Consider the following 19,716-nt stretch of genomic DNA (forward strand, 5'->3'; position numbering starts at 1 on the left):
AATAAATGAACATTTATTGAGCATCAGTTATACAGCACATGTTATACAAGGCACTTTATATGTTCTCATTTAATCCTTACAGTCCTACAGAGTCAGTATTATAATCCCCATTTCTTAAATGAGAAAAACTAAAGCTCAAAATAACTTACTTGGCCATGGTCACAAAGCAATAAACGTAGGTATGATTTCAAGGCTTATGCTCAGGTTTTAAAAATGCAAAAAAAAGTACAAGTTTGAAGAAGAAACCATGCCTAAAATCTAGAAATAAAAATTTTAAATCTAACAATATAAGCTTTCTATATGTTTCTTTAAAACTATTAAATACAGGAGATGTATTATGTAGTTCTATATGAAAAATCTGATCAGTGAAAATAAAAGGTAAAGAAAATTTGTAAACGTAAGTTTTTAACCCCGCAAGTGTTAAAAGTATGCTTGAATTCTTGGATTGCTTTTCATATGAAAAGTACCAAACATACAATATCAGATTTCTAAATTATAAAAGAACTGAGTGTAACTCAGTTTTTAAAATGTGCATATAATACCAAAAAAAAAAAGATACAAGGATGAATACCAAGTTACTAAAGATGTGGCTTTTCTTCTGATTTTTATTTTCCAAATTTTCTACACAGAACTTTTTTTTTAGTCAAAACATATAAAAACTTTTAAGCTATATCTCTGTTGTATGAAAGATACATTCTTCCATATATTCCCATAATATGTACTGGTACAGGATGTACTATGATATCTAAAGAGACGGAGCAAGCATTAGATTTCCCATAGTAACTTAAGAGGAAAAAAGAATTTGTAAAAATCTGCCACTACCGAAGATACAGAAAAGCCTCTAGAACAAGACTAACCTGAAGCCTTCCATCCAATGTTCTCTGTATGGTAACACATTTGCTAGGGTGAGCTCCATTTGTAGTTATAGCTGTTATTAAAGAATCCAATTCATCTTTTTTCTCCTTCAGTTTCTTTACCAAACTTTCAATTGCTCTTTTTGCAAATGTTTCACTCTCTCCACCTTGTCTATGGCACATCAAACTATGTACAATGCTCAGACAGGCATCATTACTTGTTGGTGTATTCGTAATAGACATATTGTCCATTTGTTAGTTATTTCTTTTAAATCAAATACGTTTCCAATTTCCGGAGCAATTTTGATCTTTTGGAGGCAGTGAAAAACAACGGCTAACGTTGCAATGAAAATTATTAGACATGTGGTATTCAGGATAACCTAAAAAAAAAAAAAAGAGAAAGACAGATATTAGAACACATTTCACAAACTAGATTCAATTTCTCAGGAAAAGATGGAATTGCTCCAGTTAAGTCAAAGACTGAATGGACGTAATTAAAATGTGGTGCTTAGCATTTTAAATGACTTAATTAAAACGTTGCTGTTTTTGACATTCCCAAAATGTTAAAGTTAGGCCTTTTCATTATTATAGAAGTATGTTCAATCAAGTCCTGTCGACTGTACTACACCCTAAAGTAAAATCTTAACACAACTTCTTAAAAAGATTACTTATGAAGACCAGCACTTTAAAATATTCTTGATCAACAACTAGCTAAACCTAAGTCTATCACTGCACATGAAAAATTCACCATCATCTGGTACCAAATACTGTTTATCAGTTAACAGCACACAACTTTGTTATAAGAGACCACTGACAACAATAAAAAGATGAATAATTTTTAAATGGGCAAAGGATTCTAATACTCATTTCTCCAAAGAAGAATGGCCAATAAGCACATGAAAGGTACTCAGTATCATTAGTCATTACTGAATTGCAAATAGAAACTACAAAGAGATACCACTTCACATCCACTAGGTTGGATAAATCAAAAGAATAGACAAAAAGTATTGGCGAGGGACTTCCCTAGTGGTCCAGTGGTTAAGAATCCGTCTTGCAATGCAGGGAACACCGGTTCAATCCCTGGTCGGGGAACCAAGATCCCACATGCTGCAGGGCAACTTAGCATGCACGTCACAACTAGAGAGCTCAAGTGCCACAACTACAGAGACCACACGCTCTGGAACCCGCGTCACAGCTAGAGAGAAGCCTGCACGCCACAACGAAAAGCCCACTCACTGCAACGAAAGATCCCGCGTGCCGCAACTAAGACCCAACACAGCCAATAAATAAATATTTTTTTAAAAAAAAACTATTGGCCAGAAAGTGGAGAAAATGGAACCCTCATATGTTTCTGGTGGGACTGCAAAATGGTACAGCCACCTTGGAAAGTAGTCTGGCAATTCCTCGAAATGTTAAACACCGAGTTACCACATAACCCAGCAATCCCACCCTTAGTAATTCCATCCAAAATTACCAGAAACCTATGTTCACAGCAGTATCTTATAATAGCCAAAAAGTAAATATAACCCAAATGCCCCTCAACTGATGGATGTATAAATGAGCATGTCTATACAATGCAATATTATCCAGTCATAAAAATGAATGAAGTACTGATATTTGCTTCAACATGGATGAACCTGGAAAACATGTTAGGTGAAAGAAGCCAGTCACAAAAGGCCACGTGTTGTATAATCCCATTTATATAAAATATTCAGAACAGGCAAATGACCAAAACAAAAAGTAAATTAGTGGTTGCCAAAGGCTGGTGGGGGAGAGGAGGAGTGACTGCTAATGGGCATGGAGTTTCTTTTGGGAGTGATGAAAATGTTCTAAAATGGATGGTTGTACAACTCTGTCGCTATAGTGAAAACCATCAAATCATACACTCTAAAAGAGTGAATTTTATAGTATGTGAATTATATATCAATAGGTATTATTTTTAAAAAAGAGAGACCACTAAATTCCTCAAAAGATTTTACCCATAAAAGCAACAGCGTAAATTATTTTCAAAAAAATTAAAATATAGAAAATGAATATTAATTAAAAATCCATTCAACATTCATAATACAAACTAACTTATCTAACCTCAAAATCTCACATGGAATAAGAAAAGGCTATCAGCCTAAGAATAAACGAGATAAAGCAGGAGTGGAGGCTGTACTTACGCCAGGTTGTTTTTCATTTGTTTGTTGATGGTGTTGCATTCCATGCTTATTTTGCTTTTATTTTCTTCGGCCATTTACTTGAGTTTTAAAAGCCTACCCTCCACGACCAAATTAATGAAACTAACTCATCAGTCCCTACCAAAACCTGTTCCTCTTCTGACGACCTTTACTTGTACAGCTTAAACGCCACTCAATTACCCAGCGTTGGAAAGCATGGTAAATCATCTTTGACCTACCTCTTTCTTTGACTACCCCCTACATTCTCTCACAAAGTTACATGATTCTTTATCTTAGTCATTTCTATCAATTTCTATTCTACCAGACACTGCTGTAGTTTTGGGCTTCCTTTAAATTTATATCACTTGCTATTTAACACGTGTTCCCCTCTATTGTTATCTGTTTTACATAAATGCCTGCCCTAGGCAGAGAAAAAGCAGTTTTTCTTATACCTTTGAATACTTAACCACTTGCCCACATGCTGAGGGTACACTTTCCAGATAACCAAAGATTACCTGCCTGGTAGGTTTTGGAGTTAAGAGATCTGGATTAGAATCCCAGCTCTCACACTAAGCAGTGGGACAAATTAAGTTACTTGAATTCTCTCTGAACATGGATTAAAAGGAGAGCATACAAAGTGAAAAATCTATATTAATGTTTAGTAAAAAGCAGCTACTCTCTGAATACTAAAATGTTTATTTTAATTGTTTTAAAAAGAGATTTTCCTAAAACACATTATGTATTTTTCTGCATTTTCTCTTATTAAAATTTGTCAAAGAAAATTTGACAAAAAAATCAATGCAGGGGGCCCGGGTTCAATTCCTGGTCAGGGGAACTAGATCCCACATGCCACAACTAAAAAAGATCCCAAATGCCACAACTAAGACCCGGCACAGCCATATAAATAAATAAAGTGAATAGCTGCTACTCACTTCCGGCAGAAGTGGCATTTGAGCTGCCACATCTTCAATGCCTATTTATATGTCAAAAATAAGTATTGGCAACACACCTGTAGGGAAAGGGAAGGAAGGAAGGAGAAAGAACAACCACTGTGTACGCCAAACCAAACACACCTTCAACTCACATCTGGCCCAAGAAAATCACCAGTTTGAAATCTCAGAACTATAATTTCTAGACTTCAAAAGCTTTCAGGGACAGGGACTGTACTCGTCTTAGTCATCATTATATGCCCAATTCCTAGGACATATAACTGTTTCTTATTGTTAAATGAATGCATTTCTACATGTGTTTTCAGATTCATGCTCAGGCTATTTCTTTTGCCTAAAATATCCAGTCCTATTTTATCTACTTGGTGAAGTCCTAGCCATTCTTCAAAGTGCAGCTTAAATGTCTCAATTTCTCCAAGAGTTTCCCCTAACACAGTCTCCTCTCCCCACAATCCTGAAGGAGAATTACTTCCCTGGTGTGTTTACTGTGTACCCTAGTATATTACCTGATGCCTCCATCAAATTAAAAACACACCCCAACTACAACACATTATATTATAGTTGTTTGATTATGTATTTGTTTCACACCCTGTTGCTATAAGTTTAGAAGAAAACAGCAACACCTTCCCATCTAAAAATTCCTAGTACAGTGCACAGTTCCTTTCATATACCAGGCAAATGCTTGCAAGTTGACTACAGCTTTTTTATTTGGTGTCATTTCCTTGCAACAAATTTTGAAGAATGCAAATGCTTATGTCGTTGAAATCATTTTCTGATATTATATTCCAAAAGATTTGTTCCAATTTATAACGTAATTAAAGTGTTTGTAACTATTTCATCACAATCTCCCTGTTGGATGTTATCATCTCTAAAATTTAAGCTATTTTTGGCCCTAACAGTTTCTCAGAAACTGTTTTAATTGCACATTTCTTTGAACACTAGTGGAAATATTCCTATGACCACAAGTGTCTGAAACATAATTTAAAAGTTCCTTGTAATAATAAAAAAAAAAGTTCCTTGTATAAAAAATAATACCCGCAGGGGTATATAGGTGTTGTTCTACATTAAATAGCTCTAGATTATAATTTTGTAAAGAGTGGTATGGAATGATAGTAGACAAGGGCACTGGACTGGTATAAACAAAATTATATATTCTAATCAAAGCTCTAGCAGCATGATTAGGCAAGTTAACATCTCTTTCAGTTCTCTTATCTATAAAATGGAAACAATATCTGCCTTGCCAAGTTTATAGACTGGCTATGGTGATCAAATGCAACAGGATATAAAAGCAATCTGGGGACCATAAATTGGCCAATTCAGCAAACACTGTATCCGCTAGGAGCAAAGCACTACAGATAAAAAAACAAGTAGCACATAATCAGAAAGTGGTTCTCAACGCTACCCAGCAGCCCTCCCCAACCTTTTTGGCACCAGGGACCGGTTTCGTGGAAAACAATTTTTCCATGCACGGGGGAGGGGAGGGAATGGTTCAGGCTGTAATGCGTGCGATGGAGAGGCGATGGAGAGCGGCAGATGAAGCTACCCACCCTCACCTGCCACTTACCTCCTGCTGTGCGGCCCAGGGGGCTGGGGACCCCTGCTTTTGAGAATACCCCCTTTTTTTTTTTTTTTTGCGGTACGAGGGCCTCTCACTGTTGTGGCCTCTCCCGTTGCGGAGCACAGGCTCCGGACATGCAGGCTCAGTGGCCATGGCTCACGGGCCCAGCCGCTCTGTGGCACGTGGGATCCTCCTGGACCGAGGCACGAACCCGCGTCCCCTGAATCGGCAGGCGGACTCTCAACCCCTGCGCCACCAGGGAAGCCCCACCCCATTTTTAATAACAAATAATTTATATCACCCCATTAGCTCTCCGGAAACAAAGTTCTAACCTATTTACGCTTTTTAAAAACTTTAACAATGCCCTAATTATAATATAAAGGGGGAAAAGATTAATATATAATGAAGTGTGTATTTCAATAAAAATGCTCAGGCATATCAACAAAATCAGAAAGTATAATAAAGAGGTTGGATGCCTGAACTGATACAGTAAATCACCATAAACATGACAACTACAAATTCAGACCTTCCAAGACAGGTGTGTTGTTTTGGCACAATGGCATTGCAGTTGGTGAGGTGGATTTTCCAAAATAGTTAACTGTCAATAAAGTGCCAAACAAAAAAAACTTCAATTAAACTGAATTAATGGGATTGACATGTACACACTACTATACATATATAAAATAGATAACTAATAAGAACCTATTGTATAGCACAGGAAACTCTATTCAGTACTCTGTAATGACCTATATGGGAAAAGAATCTAAAAAAGAGTGGATATATGTATATGTATAACTGATTCACTTTGCTGTACAGAAGAAACTAATACAACATTGTAAATCACCTATACGCCAATAAAAATTAATTTAAAAAACAAACAGGGCTTCCCTGGTGGTGCAGTGGTTGAGAGTCCGCCTGCCGATGCAGGGGACACGGGTTCGTGCCCCGGTCCGGGAAGATCCAACATGCCACGGACCGGCTGGGCCCATGAGCCATGGCCGCTGAGCCTGTGTGTCCAGAGCCTGTGCTCTGCAACGGGAGGGGCCACAACAGTGAGAGGCCCGCGTACCACAAAAAATAAAATAAAATAAATAATAATAATTAAAAAAAATTAAAAAGAAATGAATTAAGAGAAACTTAATTCCCAAAAACTGAATATATATTAACATGGAGTTAGGTTCTAGGCTAATTATACGTTTTCCTCCTACATGAATATTCTGGGCATTTAAAAGTGTTGTGGTATGCAAAAAATTCTTCACAGTCTCTCACGTGCAGGATGGCATCCCTAGCCGGGCCCCCCCCCCCCCCACCAAAGCCCCTCCCAGTAACTTCCACAACATCTCTTAAAGAGGCAGTACTTACTCCACTGAGAACCACTGATCCAGACGATCCAACATATCATTACACTAAGTAACAGATGCCTAAAAGAGGTAGGAATTAAAGTGACCTGGAAATAGGAATGCATGGAAAATCCACAGGTAAGCTAAGTCTTAGCATGATGTAACAGGCTAAGCTAGTCTATGTCACAGTGACAACCAACTCCCAAATATCAGTAGCCTAAAACAAAGATTTGTTTTCTGCATAAACTATATGTCAATCACAGATACATGCCCATAACAGCACTGTCCATCACTGCTCATTGTCATCTCTCATGGATTAGGCTAACAAAGTCTCCATTTCTACATATGTCCTTAAATGGCAGGGGAAAAGATAGGTAACTCATGCACTGGCTTTTAAACGTTGACTATCACTTCTGTTCACAATGGATGGACCAAGTCACACGGCCATGCCAGTGGTTCTCAACCAGGGCAACTCTGTCCCTCCAGGGACATTTGGCAATGTCTAGAGACAATGCTGACTGCCACAACTGGAAGGGGGAGGTGGAAGGCAGAGCAGTACACCGGTATCTAGTGGGTGGAGGCCAGGGCCGCTGCTAAACATCCTACAACATACAGGACAGCCCCTCCAACAAAGGATGATCTGGCCCCAAATGTCACTAGTGCCCAAGCTAAGAACCCAGGACCATGCCTAATTTCAAGGTGGGGGAGGGACACAGAGAAGTAAATATTAACGTGCCAGAAGAGAGCCATCAGAATATGGACGGGAGAGTACTTACAACTACCACATGTGAATAAGAATTTCCCAGGCTGAAGGAAAATCATAGGAAAAAGCAGAGGGACAAGAGTGCAGATGTTTTGTCTAGAGCAGGTTTCTGGTAGAGAGGGGGAGGAATAACAGCATTAGATCTGTATTAGAAAGAAAACTATAGTGAGAGCATGGAGAAGAGCTTTGCAAAGAGGAACAGAAAACCAGTCAAGAGACAGATCAGATCAGAAGAGTAACAGGGCCTAGATTAGGGGCATGGGCAATGGAAACAAAAGGGGAACCAGTAAGACGTTTCTAGGTAGAACAGACTAGATATTTTAGTCAACTAAGTATAAGGAGTAAAAAGAAGAGAGTCAAAAGATGGCCTATTTCCTAGATAGGTTAACAGAATGATAAAGAAAGAAGAAAAAGATTTAAAAGAGATTAAGTAACAAATTCAGCTTTAAATATGCTGAGTTTGAAGAGCTCATTAGAGAAGTTAGGGTTACTTAAAAGTCTCCAACACACAGGTATTAGATAAAATCGCTGTAATAGAACAAGCCATCCCACAGTGATGGGGTAACGGGAGGCAGGAAGTCAGCAAAAGGAACAGAGGTCTGTTCTTATATCTACCTATTTTGTGTTTTGTCTCTAGCCTTGCTGTTAAACATAAGCTGTCACCTGAAGTTGACCATAGGTCTAAAAGCAACTCCATGGGCTACAAAGCCAAAATAATTCAAATACTCTCTAAAATTAAAAAGGCTGAGTACTGACCTGAGAGGCTCTCACAGAAATTCATAAACTTTAATGAATGTTGACATTTTAAAATTTCTTGGATGTATGTTTACTTTTGGATTATTGACTACACTATGTGAAACAAACAGGTATATTTTCTAGAAGTTATAGATACTTTGGTCAAGGATCAAATATGGGAATATTTGGGCCTCCCTGGTGGCGCAGTGGTTGAGAGTCTGCCTGCCGATGCAGGGGCCGCGGGTTCGTGCCCCAGTCAGGGAAGATCCCACATGCTGCGGAGCAGCTAGGCCCGTGAGCCATGGCCGCTGAGCCTGAGCGTCCAGAGCCTGTGCTCCGCAACCGGAGAGGCCACAGCAGTGAGAGGCCCGCGTACCGCAAAAAAAAAAAAAAGAAAAAGGGAATATTTGAGAGTGCTTAACAAGGAAAAAAAAAAAAAGCCTGGCCTGGTGAAGAGTATCACTAGAAAGAAATTCTAAGCATAGGCTTACAAGCTGGGGCAGGGGGCAGGGTTCGGTGCACAGGATTAGTTCAACTGCGTGCAGTACAAGTTACAGCCTAGATTGAGCTTTGTCAAAATAAGTGCAATTGGAGGAGAACCTCCAAGAGCATAAAGAATTACATGTGCAGGTATTAATGATTATAAAGATCTGAGATGGGAATAACACAATCAAAGAAACAAAAAGAACTTTTTTTTGTGGTAACTTTTAAGATGAACTACAGGGACAAATTTAGAGATGTGCTTCTTGTTTACCCACTGGGATTAGATTTAAATGTCATACTGGTACAGCAATTTCACCTTAAATAATCTTATTTAAAAATTAACATTTTTCTGAATGAATAAATTAAAGGTTGTTAAAAGAAGAATCAACAAAGTCCTCTAGTTGACATCTGTTTTTTGTCTGCCAGCATATAATTCCCCTTCTATAACAGTACTCTGATTTCCCAAGGAGAATCTCCCAATCTGGACAGGTGGGACAATCCCAATCCTGACTAACCAGAGCTACCTCTTAGGTACATTAGCTGTTTCAAAGATGGGAGAGGACCCAAGTCAGGCTAATAACACAGCTCCAGGACTTTTGTTGGAACTACAGAGGTGGGGTGGGGGGGAGCTCTTTGCTGGGCTTGAACTTGAAGCTGAGAGTAGTTAGTCTGGAACCTATCTGAGACTTAAAGTAACAGAAAGCAAAGCAAAGCCAAGAGATAGAATCCTGATGATACTGGCTTCTTGTGACCCTGGATCCAGCACTCTGAGGCCAGCTCTGATTCCAGACGAAGCCAATGAATTCCCTTTTTACTTAACTTGACTGCTACATATTTCCCAGTACATAACTGAACAAAAGTTGAGCTAATCAAGGGCCTACGGTATAGCACAAGGAACTACACTCAACATTATGTAATAACCGATAAGGGGAAAATAATCTGAAAAAGAATATATATATTATCTATATATCTCATCCATATATACATATCTGAATCACTGTGCTGCACACCTAAAACTAACATGACATTGTAAATCAACCATATACTTCAATTTCTAAAAAACTGAGTTAATATTCTCAGAAACAGCAGCAATATAATACAAACCACATATATAAACAATGGAACCAACCCGTAATCTTCTCAATAATACAGATAATGAGTTACTTTAAAATAGCAGTTGCTAGAGGGGTGGGATAGGGAGGGTGGGAGGGAGGGAGACACAAGAGGGAAAAGATATGGGAACATATGTATAACTGATTCACTTTGTTATAAAGCAGAAAGTAACACACCATTGTAAAGCAATTATACTCCAATAAAGATGTAAAAAAATAAATAAATAATAAGATGATACAAACAGATGGTGAGATATACCATATTCTTGGAATGGAAGAATCAACATTGTGAAAATGACTGTACTACTCAAAGCAATCTATAGATTCAATGCAATCCCTATCAAACTACCACTGGCATTTTTCTCAGAACTAGAAGAAACAAATTCACAATTTGTATGGAAACACAAGAGATCCCAAATAACCAAAGCAATGTTGAAAAAGAAAAACGGAGCCGGAAGAGTCAGGCTCCCTGACTTCAGACTATACTACAAAGCTACAGTAATCAAGACAGTATCGTACTGGCACAAAAAACAGAAATATAGATCAATGGAACAGGATAGAAAGCCCCAAGATAAACCCACACACATATGGTCACCCTGTCTTTGATAAAGGAGGAAAGAATATACAGTGGAGAAAAGACAGCCTCTTCAATAAGTGGTGCTGGAAAAACTGGACAGCTACATGTAAAAGAATGAAATTAGAACACTCCTTTACACCATACACAAAAATAAACTCAAAATGGATTAAAGACCTAATTGTAAGGCCAGACACTATAAAACTCTTAGAGGAAAACATAGGCAGAACACTCTATGACATAAATCACAGCAAGATCCTTTTTGACCCACCTCCTAGAGAAATGGAAATAAAAACAAAAATAAATGGGAACTGATGAAACCTAAAAGCTTTTTCACAACAAAGGAAACCATGAACAAGAGGAAAAGACAACCCTCAGAGTGGGAGAAAATATTTGCAAATGAAGCAACTGACAAAGGATTAATCTGCAAAATTTACATGTATCTCAATATCAAAGAAACAAACAACCCAATCCAAAAATGGTCAGAAGACCTAAATAGACATTTCTCCAAAGAAGATATACAGATTGCCGACGAACACATGAAAGGATGCTCAACATCACTAATCATTAGAGAAATGCAAATCAAAACTACAGTGAGGTATCACCTCACACCAGTCAGAATGGCCATCATCAAAAAATCTACAAACAATAAATGCTGGAGAGGGTGTGGAGAAATGGGAACCCTCTTGCACTGTTGCTGGGAATGTAAACTGATACAGCCACTATGGAAAACAGTATGGAGGTTCCTTAAAAACTAACAATAGAACTACCATATGACCCAGCAATCTCACTACTGGGTATATACCCTGAGAAAATCATAATTCAGAAAGTGTCATGTACCACAGTGTTCATTGCAGCTCTATTTACAATAGCCAGGACATGGAAGCAACCTAAGGGCCCATCAACAGATGAATGGATAAAGAAGATGTGGCACATATATACAATGGAATATTACTCAGCCATAAAAAGAAACGAAATTGAGTTATCTGTAGTGAGGTGGAGGGACCTAGAGTCTGTCATACAGAGTGAAGTAAGTCAGAAAGAGAAAAACCAATACCATATGCTAACACATATATATGGAATCTAAAAAACCAAAAAAAAATAGTCATGAAGAATCTAAGGGCAAGATGGGAATAAAAATGCAGACCTACTAGAGAATGGACTTGAGGATATGGGGAGGGGGAAGGGTAAGCTGGGACAAAGTGAGAGAGTGGCATGGACATATACACTACCAAGTGTAAAATAGATAGCTAGTGGGAAGCAGCCGCATAGCACAGGGAGATCAGCTTGGTGTTTTATGACCCCCTAGACGGGTTGGATAGGGAGGGGGGATGGGAGGGAGACACAAGTGGGAAGAGATACAGGGATATATGTATAACTGATTCACTTTGTTATAAAGCAGAAACTAACACACCATTGTAAAGCAATTATACTCCAATAAAGATATTAATAATAATAAATAAAATAAAATAGCAGTTGCCAAACTCTCTGGTCTCCAGTCCACTTACCTACATTCTTAATTATTGAGAATTCCAAATAGCCTTTGCTTATATGAGTTACATCTATTAATATTTATCATATCACAAATTAAAACAAATGTTTATTTACTCTATTAAATTAATTTTAAATAAACCGATTACATATTAATAAATTTTATGAAAAATAACTATTTTCTAAAACAAATAAAAAAGTCAGTATTCAGGGGCTTCCCTGGTGGCACAGTGGTTAAGAATCTGCCTGCCAATGCAGGGGACAGGGTTCAAGCCCTGGTCCAGGAAGATCCCACATGCCATGGAGCAACTAAGCCTGTGCCCCACAACTACTGAGCCTGCGCTCTAGAGCCCGTGAGCCACAACTACTGAGCCCACGTGAGCCACAACTACTGAGCTCACGTGCCACAACTACTGAAGCCCGCGCACCTAGAGCCCGTGCTCTGCAACAGGAGTGGCCACTGCACTGAGAAGCCCGTGCATCACAACTAAGAGTAGCTCCCGCTCACCAGAACTAGAGAAAGCCCACGCACAGCAGTAAAGACCCAACGCAGCCAAAAATAAAATAAAAATTTTTTAAAAGTCAGTATTCAGAGTGACACTGTTTTCCATTTTTGCAAATTTCTTTAACGTCCAGCTTAAGAGAAGCCAGCTGAATTCTCATATCTGCTTCTGCATTCAATCATTGTGATACACGTTGTTTTGGTTAACGCTTATGAAGAAAATATGCCTCACACAGATAATTGGAAAAGAAAAGACTATTTTAATGGCCCTTTTAGATAATGATGGATATTCTTCTTTCATTCAACACCAAAATGCAACAAATGGCAATTCCTAAAGGTTAGCTGCAATGTGGAATCTGAAACTGTATCAGTGAACTTCTTGGCTCTGCTATATAAAAATCCATTGGTCTATATTGTGCTTTGAATGGATCTCCTACCCATGCATGATTTGTAACATCATGCATTGGTCATCTGGAAAAACACTGGTTCAATGATTTATACGGACCTTCCCAATGTTGATACATTTCTTTACACAATGTATTTTTAAAAATCACATTGCTAAATCTCATCACCAATCTCATCAGAAAAATCTTTAAGTACTGGGAAGCTGGCAAGCCCATGGTGGCAGATACTAGTTTTCCAAAAATCTAATTTTCACTTGAAAGATCATATTTTTATCATTGGCAACAAATAGTTATTTTCCTTGAGTGGCAGGCTCACTTCACTTATTTTCAAGGAAATGTCTGCCAAATATCCAACTCTAAGTAACTACAGTTTACCTATCAGTCATTCTTTTAAGCAAAAATAAAAAAGCAGATAGTTTAGCGTGCAGCTCAATCACACAAGTGCTTTTCCTAGAGATGAACCTTGTACGCTGATTGCAGAAGAACTTTATGCACACTTCCATTTAATCACACCGAATACTGAAAAGACATGCACACCAGGGTAGATATTTTAAAAATTAAAACTTTTTACTGCTTCACCAAGGATATTCTTAAGAGAAACTGGCATTTTTTCTTTTTTTTTTTTTTTTTTTTGGCGGTACGCGGGCCTCTCACCGTCGCGGCCTCTCCCGCCGCAGAGCACAGGCTCCGGACACGCAGGCTCAGCGGCCATGGCTCACGGGCCTAGCCGCTCCGCGGCATGTGGGATCTTCCCGGACTGGGGCACGAACCCACGTGCCCGCATCGGCAGGCGGACCCTCAACCACTGCGCTACCAGGGAAGCCCCTGAAACTGGCATTTTTTCAAATGCTTAACGTGTGTTTGGTGCCACTGCCTTGACTCAAGCTAAAGTGCCAGCAGTTTACCCACCACTGCTTCCCTACCATCAGTGCAAATGTCAACACAGTACAAGGGCACATAATGTCTCAATTTTATTATGTGAATAATTTTGATTTCATGAACCCCTAGAAGATAAGGGTCATGGGGGCCCCCAAGAGTCCATGGACCACACTTTGGAAAATACCGTTTTAAAAGATTGTGAAGTAGGATGAATTTTAATAACTGAAAAATACATTTCATAAAACCTTCTAAATGAAGAAGACTATCAAGTCATCTAGCTTATTCTTTCAAAAGGGGCTGTATCAGACTTCCCCCTGCAATAGGCTCAGGCCTACTAAATATATATTGAGTGGGGCCCTACCTTTAAAAAGCACCCTGGGAGTCTGAGTTGTTGTCAGTTTTACAAAGCACTGACGTAGTCTATGCTACTCCACATGCTTCACTTTACGAATTACCAAAAAGATAGTGAAACAAATTGCAATGTCAAGAATATATGAAACTAATTTAAAAGATTAATTACATAAAAGTTATGCCATTTTTCTTACTATTAGCCAGCTGCTTAATTTCAACAACTATACACATAAAATTCTTCCTTCAACTAGTTTTGATAGGAGACCTCTATGACACAGATGCACCTAGTGTGCTTATGTACAGTAATCCTTTCACCAGATGATTCAATGACTGGCCACATACTGATATCAAATGCTCCAGAATTCACTAGTGAATACCACTGATAAATAACCTTAATCCAGTCTTAACGTTTAGAAATACATTTTGACTTGAAAAAGACCTGAATTACATACATTAAGATACAAAAATCATACCTTACTACACACCAAAGACAAAATATTCAGTAGAAGTCTTTTTTTTTGACATCATAAATAAGATTTGCATTCTAAACATGCAGATTGGGGTTTGATGAACCCCAATGAATTTTAAGTAAATTACTCCAGCGCACCAATGATTGCAAAGTAAAGCTTGTACTGTATCAAAACAAATGAAGCAATAAAGATAAGCACACTAAAATATCCAAAGGCTTTAAAATCAAGAGGTCTTTTTTTTTTTTAACAATACAGATTCCCATGCCTCCTGCACTCCATTCGCATCCTGAATCTGTGTGTTTTGGAATGGGACAAAGAATATTTTGTTCTATTTTTTTTAAATAGCTCTTCCAGAGACGCAGATGCAACTACTTGTAGACCAGCACTTATGAACTACTTCAAGTAATACATTGATAAAGGGGGAACTGAACATGCCCCTCTAGATGATCTCTAAAGAACTGCTAACTAGTTGGGCTTGTTGAGCAACTGTCTCACAGTGTGTAAGTTAACCTCTGATAGTAAAACCTAAATCAATGCAACCTGCTTCTCAGGAACCAGCAAAGTGACCAGTCAATTGATGCCTAGAAAATGTGATGGTTTCCAAGCAGATTAACCTCTAGGAAGATCAAATTCTCACTGGGAGTTTAGATGCAAAGTTTGGCACCTAAACAAAGTCTTTAGTCTTTAAAAGGAACCCAAATAAGCATTTTAGAATATGTCAAAATATCAACTTCCTATTTGGGATAGCAATGATAAACCAACTTCGCATCAGGAGAGATATAGCTTCCTATAACTTGCCACCAGACAATTCAAATTAATTGAAAAATGAAGAAAGAGATTCAAAGAGGAGAGAGACAGAGGGACAGATTTGGAAACAAAACAAATGTAGCAATACCTTCAAGGAACCCATTAAGTCGGAAGTGAGATAATTATATCACGCATGTGTATATCACTGTATTAAAGAATGTAAAGCTGACACAAATGAAACAGTTAAAAAAAAAAAAAAAAAAGAAGTTAGAGGACCCTAATAGCTCAACAATTTCGGAACTCTGATCTGGCTGCACCCCAAGCCATTTGAGTCACAATTTCTGGAGGTGGGTTCCAGCCATCGGTATTTTGTAAAGCTCCCCAAGAGATTTCAAAATGTAGCCGAGGTTGAGAACCACTGCCCTAAACCTTGGGAGTGAAAAAGCAATAAAAAGACGAACCCCACACAGTTACAAGTTTTCCAAACCGCAAACAATTCTCATTTAAAATGTAAATAATGAAGTACAGTCTTTAAGCTTAAAGGTATTTACAATTATCACCAACTTTAAATTAAGATGTAAAAACAGGCACTCTTTACAATCTCTAGTAGCTATCTGACCTATAATCTGCAGTAGTAAAAATCAAGACTTAAATTATAAGATTCTGATGACCTATCATCTTAGTTTTACGTAAGTAAGTACTACCCTAGTTTTTATCCACTGTCATGGTTAAAACAAATTTTCCTGGATGCCAAGTACACCACGTAATAGTGTCAAGGTGACACAACCTAAAATATCTTGTTTTAGAAACTGGAATTTAGCCACATTTCCTATCACCAAAATTACACATATTAGGATGAGAAAAAAAATCCAAAAATTCTAAATCTGACTCATTATTAAGCATATGTTTTGGCATATTATGATGCTAATAGTACCATACTAAAGGTTGCTCAAATGAATAATATCGAGACATATTTGTCAACTGTTTGAATTTCTCTTTTTAAAACAATTGAATTTTCATCAACTGTGGAACAAAAAACCCAAAATTTGATAATTTGACAAAGTGGTATTAAATTCTGTGTTATGCTGATCTAACTCCTTTAACTTTAGTGTAGAAAATAATGAAATCAATCAAACTCATTTCAGTCAATTACTTTTATACATGATTGTCACCTCACCTTTAATCATTACTGAAACAAAACAAAAATTTCTGCCTAACTACACTATCTTCTAGGGGAAAAAAAGGAAATCCAAACATATACAACGAGCAGGGAAACGGCTAACGTGTTTAAAGAACGATTCACTCTAAAATCACTGAATAAAAAAATGAAAAAAAAGTTAGGTATAAGCTAGAAGGTGACACAACAGAACTGAAATAAGTAAAGCTTAAACATAGGAAAAATAATGTATGTTCTCACCAAAAGAGACAAAATTTTAGATGAGACTAAATATGCATTTTAATTGTAATGAGTGAGGCAGATCCTGTAGGGTTAATTGCCCTAGTAGAGGCCTCAGCACTTCACAGCTCAATTAGAATAGTGTCGAATGATGTTACTATAACACCGGCTCAATCAGAAAAAACAGCTTCAAAGCCAGAGAGCTGGAGTGTGACTGGACAGCATAAATTAGTTTAATACTTGCTCTTTAATTTGGGGGGGAAAATCTGAAGGGGAATGCAGAAAAATTAATTCACACACAAATGGTGAAACAGCTCAACTAAAATGTAGCTTAAGAAAGTGAAGTATAGGTTTTTAGAAATAAGATTTGCTGCTTCCTAGCATAAGTAGAATTGCTTTGAGCAGCAAACACTTCGGAAAAGGTCAATGATGCATACAAAACTTACTCCGAAAAATTTCAAAGTGACTTTCTCAGCACAAGTTTTCATTAAATCTGAAACGGGCTTGCAGTTTTTTCTACACTCGCTCATATCGAAGAAACTTAGCTAAACATAGAAGTTTCTACTTAGGCACTCCCACTTCAAAAATAAAAAAATTAAGATGCAATACCTCCTTAAAGCAACCTCACCCAAAAACCTGGAAAGCAAAGAAAAAGTCACTTCTATTAATAGACTCACAAAATGTTATATAAATTTTCTCTAGAACAACTCTTAGTTTTAATTCCAACAACTTATACCTACATAATTCATCACCACCCTTAGACCTAAAGATACTCCAAATTTTAAACGCTTGGCCTACCTGTATTACACTTGTACTGTAACAAACTCAAAATCATAACATTATGGGAGAAACATTGTAACTAAAAAATCATATTTTAAGATGTTAATTATATCAATCATTTACAACTTGAAATGTCACGTACTAACCATATCAGAACTTTGCAAAAGAGAAAATAAGTCTTTAGCAGAAAAAGAAAAACTGCACATTAGAACTCCCCAGGCTATATTTCAGCTGAAATATAGTCTAAGAACAACTTAGCAAAGACAATTTATGAAAACTACAATAAAAACTATTCAAGTGCAACGTTCTAAATCTAATTAACACCCGAATAGTCAAACTGCTACTGGGACTAAAAGGATGCTAATTCTTGCAAAACTCAAATGTTGTTAAAAATCAGCCAAGACAACATGCTTTCACAAAGCCAATTGAGGCTAATTAAAATGATTCCCCTTTATCTTATACTTATTATTCCTAAATAACTGGCAGTTTCACCTTAAACTACAGTCCAAAAACTAAAGACGTTAAGAAACTAAATTCAAAATAAACTATTTGAAAATAGGCAAATATATTTTTTAATTTTACTAGGGTGTTCGAGGGGGGGAATAACTATCAATTTTCAATAGGGTTTTTTTTAAACCTCTCTATTCCCCCCCCCCAAAAAAAAACCGTTCAAGTTAACAAAACACACCAATTTCTTTGAAAATCTTTAAAAATCTAGCTTAAGAAATCGTAACAGCAGTTTGGGGCATGTGATGGAGCCACCGCCCTACACACCCCACACAAATTTCACGCTCAGTACTTGTAGTCCTAGCAATAAGATAAACTATGTCTTTTATTTTTCATTAGGAGTGCGGCGGGCGGGTGTCAGCTGCTAAGAATGTTTCCTGCATACCGCCATCACCCACAATACTCAAAAAATAAGTACACAAACCAAAGCCAGAAACATAACTGGAATGACTCAACCAGGAAGAGAAAATAAGGGACAAAGAGAAAACAAAAATTTGTTTGAGAAAAGAAATTAAGACAAACCATTTACAACTTTCATTTAGACCTAAGGCAGTACACTCCGACCCGACTCGCTCGGCCAGGAGGGACACTGAAACTACTCAGAACAACAAAGAGCAGCGGCGGCCGCTGCAGGAGTCCCAGTCCGAGTTCAACTTGATTCCGCGACAAACTGCGAAGGGAGTTCGGGGCCGGAGGACCGACCCCGGAGACCGACGGACGCGAGGCACCACGGCTCGGTCCGACCCGCGCCGGGGCCGTCGGCCCGTCAGGCGGCCGCGCTGGTTCTCCGGGCCGGCCCGCCGGCCTCCCGCGCGCTACACGCCGCCGCCGCCGCCGCCGGGAGCCCGCCCCGGGGCGGGGAAGCCGCGGGCGGGGTGCGCGGGCCCGGTCGGGAGAAGGGGAGGGACATGGCGCGTTACCTGGGCTCGGGCGACGGCGAGGGGCGTCCGCTCTCGTCCGCGGGGGCGCCGGCCCCGTCCCTCCCCCGGCGGCCCGGAGCGCTCCTCGGCCCCCGCGCTGAGGCGTCCGGGCCAGGCCGCCCCTCCTCGGCGCCGCGCCGCTGCCCGCGCGGGCCGGGCCGCCTCGAGCTCCCGGGCCGCCCCGCGGCAGGGAGCCCCTCTCGCGGGGCGCCCGGCTCCCCGCACCCGCTCCCGCTCCCTGGGCGGCCGTGCAGCCGAGGGGAGGGCGGGAAGGGCCTCCGGAGGAGAGCGGGCGGCCGCGAACGCGGGCTCCGCCACCCGAGCCACTCCGTTACCGCAGCGGCGACGACGACCAGGGCCGTGTTGTTGCTGCCAACTTGTCGAGAGGACACTGAGCATGCGCGCGCAGAGACCACATCCGGGTAATTTCAGGGTTTGGCCCTTTTCTCCCTCAGCTTTCCTTTCTCTTGGCTGCCCCCGCCTCCAGCCGGAGTGACGAGGGTCGTTCTGCGCAGGCGCCCGCGGGGCAGCACAGTCGGCGGGGAGCCCCGAGTCCCAACCTGGGATCGCCCTGGCCGAGGGCGCTTCCCGCAAAGGTCGGGGGAAAGGCTGCTTGGGGGGAGTGGTCATCAGACAAATGGGCGTCCCTTTGCCAAAAAGTACCCAAGCAGCGCGGGAGAACTCGGCGTGTAGTGGGTGTCCAGTAAGTTTATAAATAGCGATCAAAAGGGCCTCGTTTAT

At 39.5% G+C, this 19,716-nt stretch overlaps 2 protein-coding genes across 4 annotated transcripts in view; one reads left to right on the forward strand and one right to left on the reverse strand.

Annotated features, from left to right (window-relative positions):
* SMAD4 (SMAD family member 4) overlaps positions 1 to 19,320 on the reverse strand; it is a 60,399-nt gene extending 41,079 nt beyond the window's left edge. For 2 of the 3 annotated variants that reach the window (XR_004353073.1, XM_032653835.1), the window contains exons 1-2: positions 18,976 to 19,320; positions 858 to 1,234 (exon numbers count right to left, since the gene is read on the reverse strand). Coding sequence is in view for 2 of the 3 variants with exons in the window: in XM_032653835.1 (XP_032509726.1) it covers positions 858 to 1,106 (249 nt within the window). In the remaining variant the exon portion in view is untranslated. Of the gene's footprint in view, positions 1 to 857; positions 1,235 to 18,577; positions 18,880 to 18,975 lie in introns of those variants that run through there. The other variant, XM_032653836.1, reaches the window with a different exon arrangement.
* LOC116764985 (translation initiation factor IF-2-like) overlaps positions 14,765 to 19,716 on the forward strand; it is a 39,864-nt gene continuing 34,912 nt past the window's right edge. The window contains exons 1-2 of the mRNA XM_032654036.1: positions 14,765 to 14,775; positions 18,598 to 19,397. Of these exons, the coding sequence (XP_032509927.1) occupies positions 14,765 to 14,775; positions 18,598 to 19,397 (811 nt within the window). The remainder of the gene's footprint in view (positions 14,776 to 18,597; positions 19,398 to 19,716) is intronic.

This window comes from Phocoena sinus, chromosome 14 (genome assembly GCF_008692025.1).
Source record: "Phocoena sinus isolate mPhoSin1 chromosome 14, mPhoSin1.pri, whole genome shotgun sequence".
Taxonomy (NCBI): Eukaryota; Metazoa; Chordata; class Mammalia; order Artiodactyla; family Phocoenidae; genus Phocoena; species Phocoena sinus.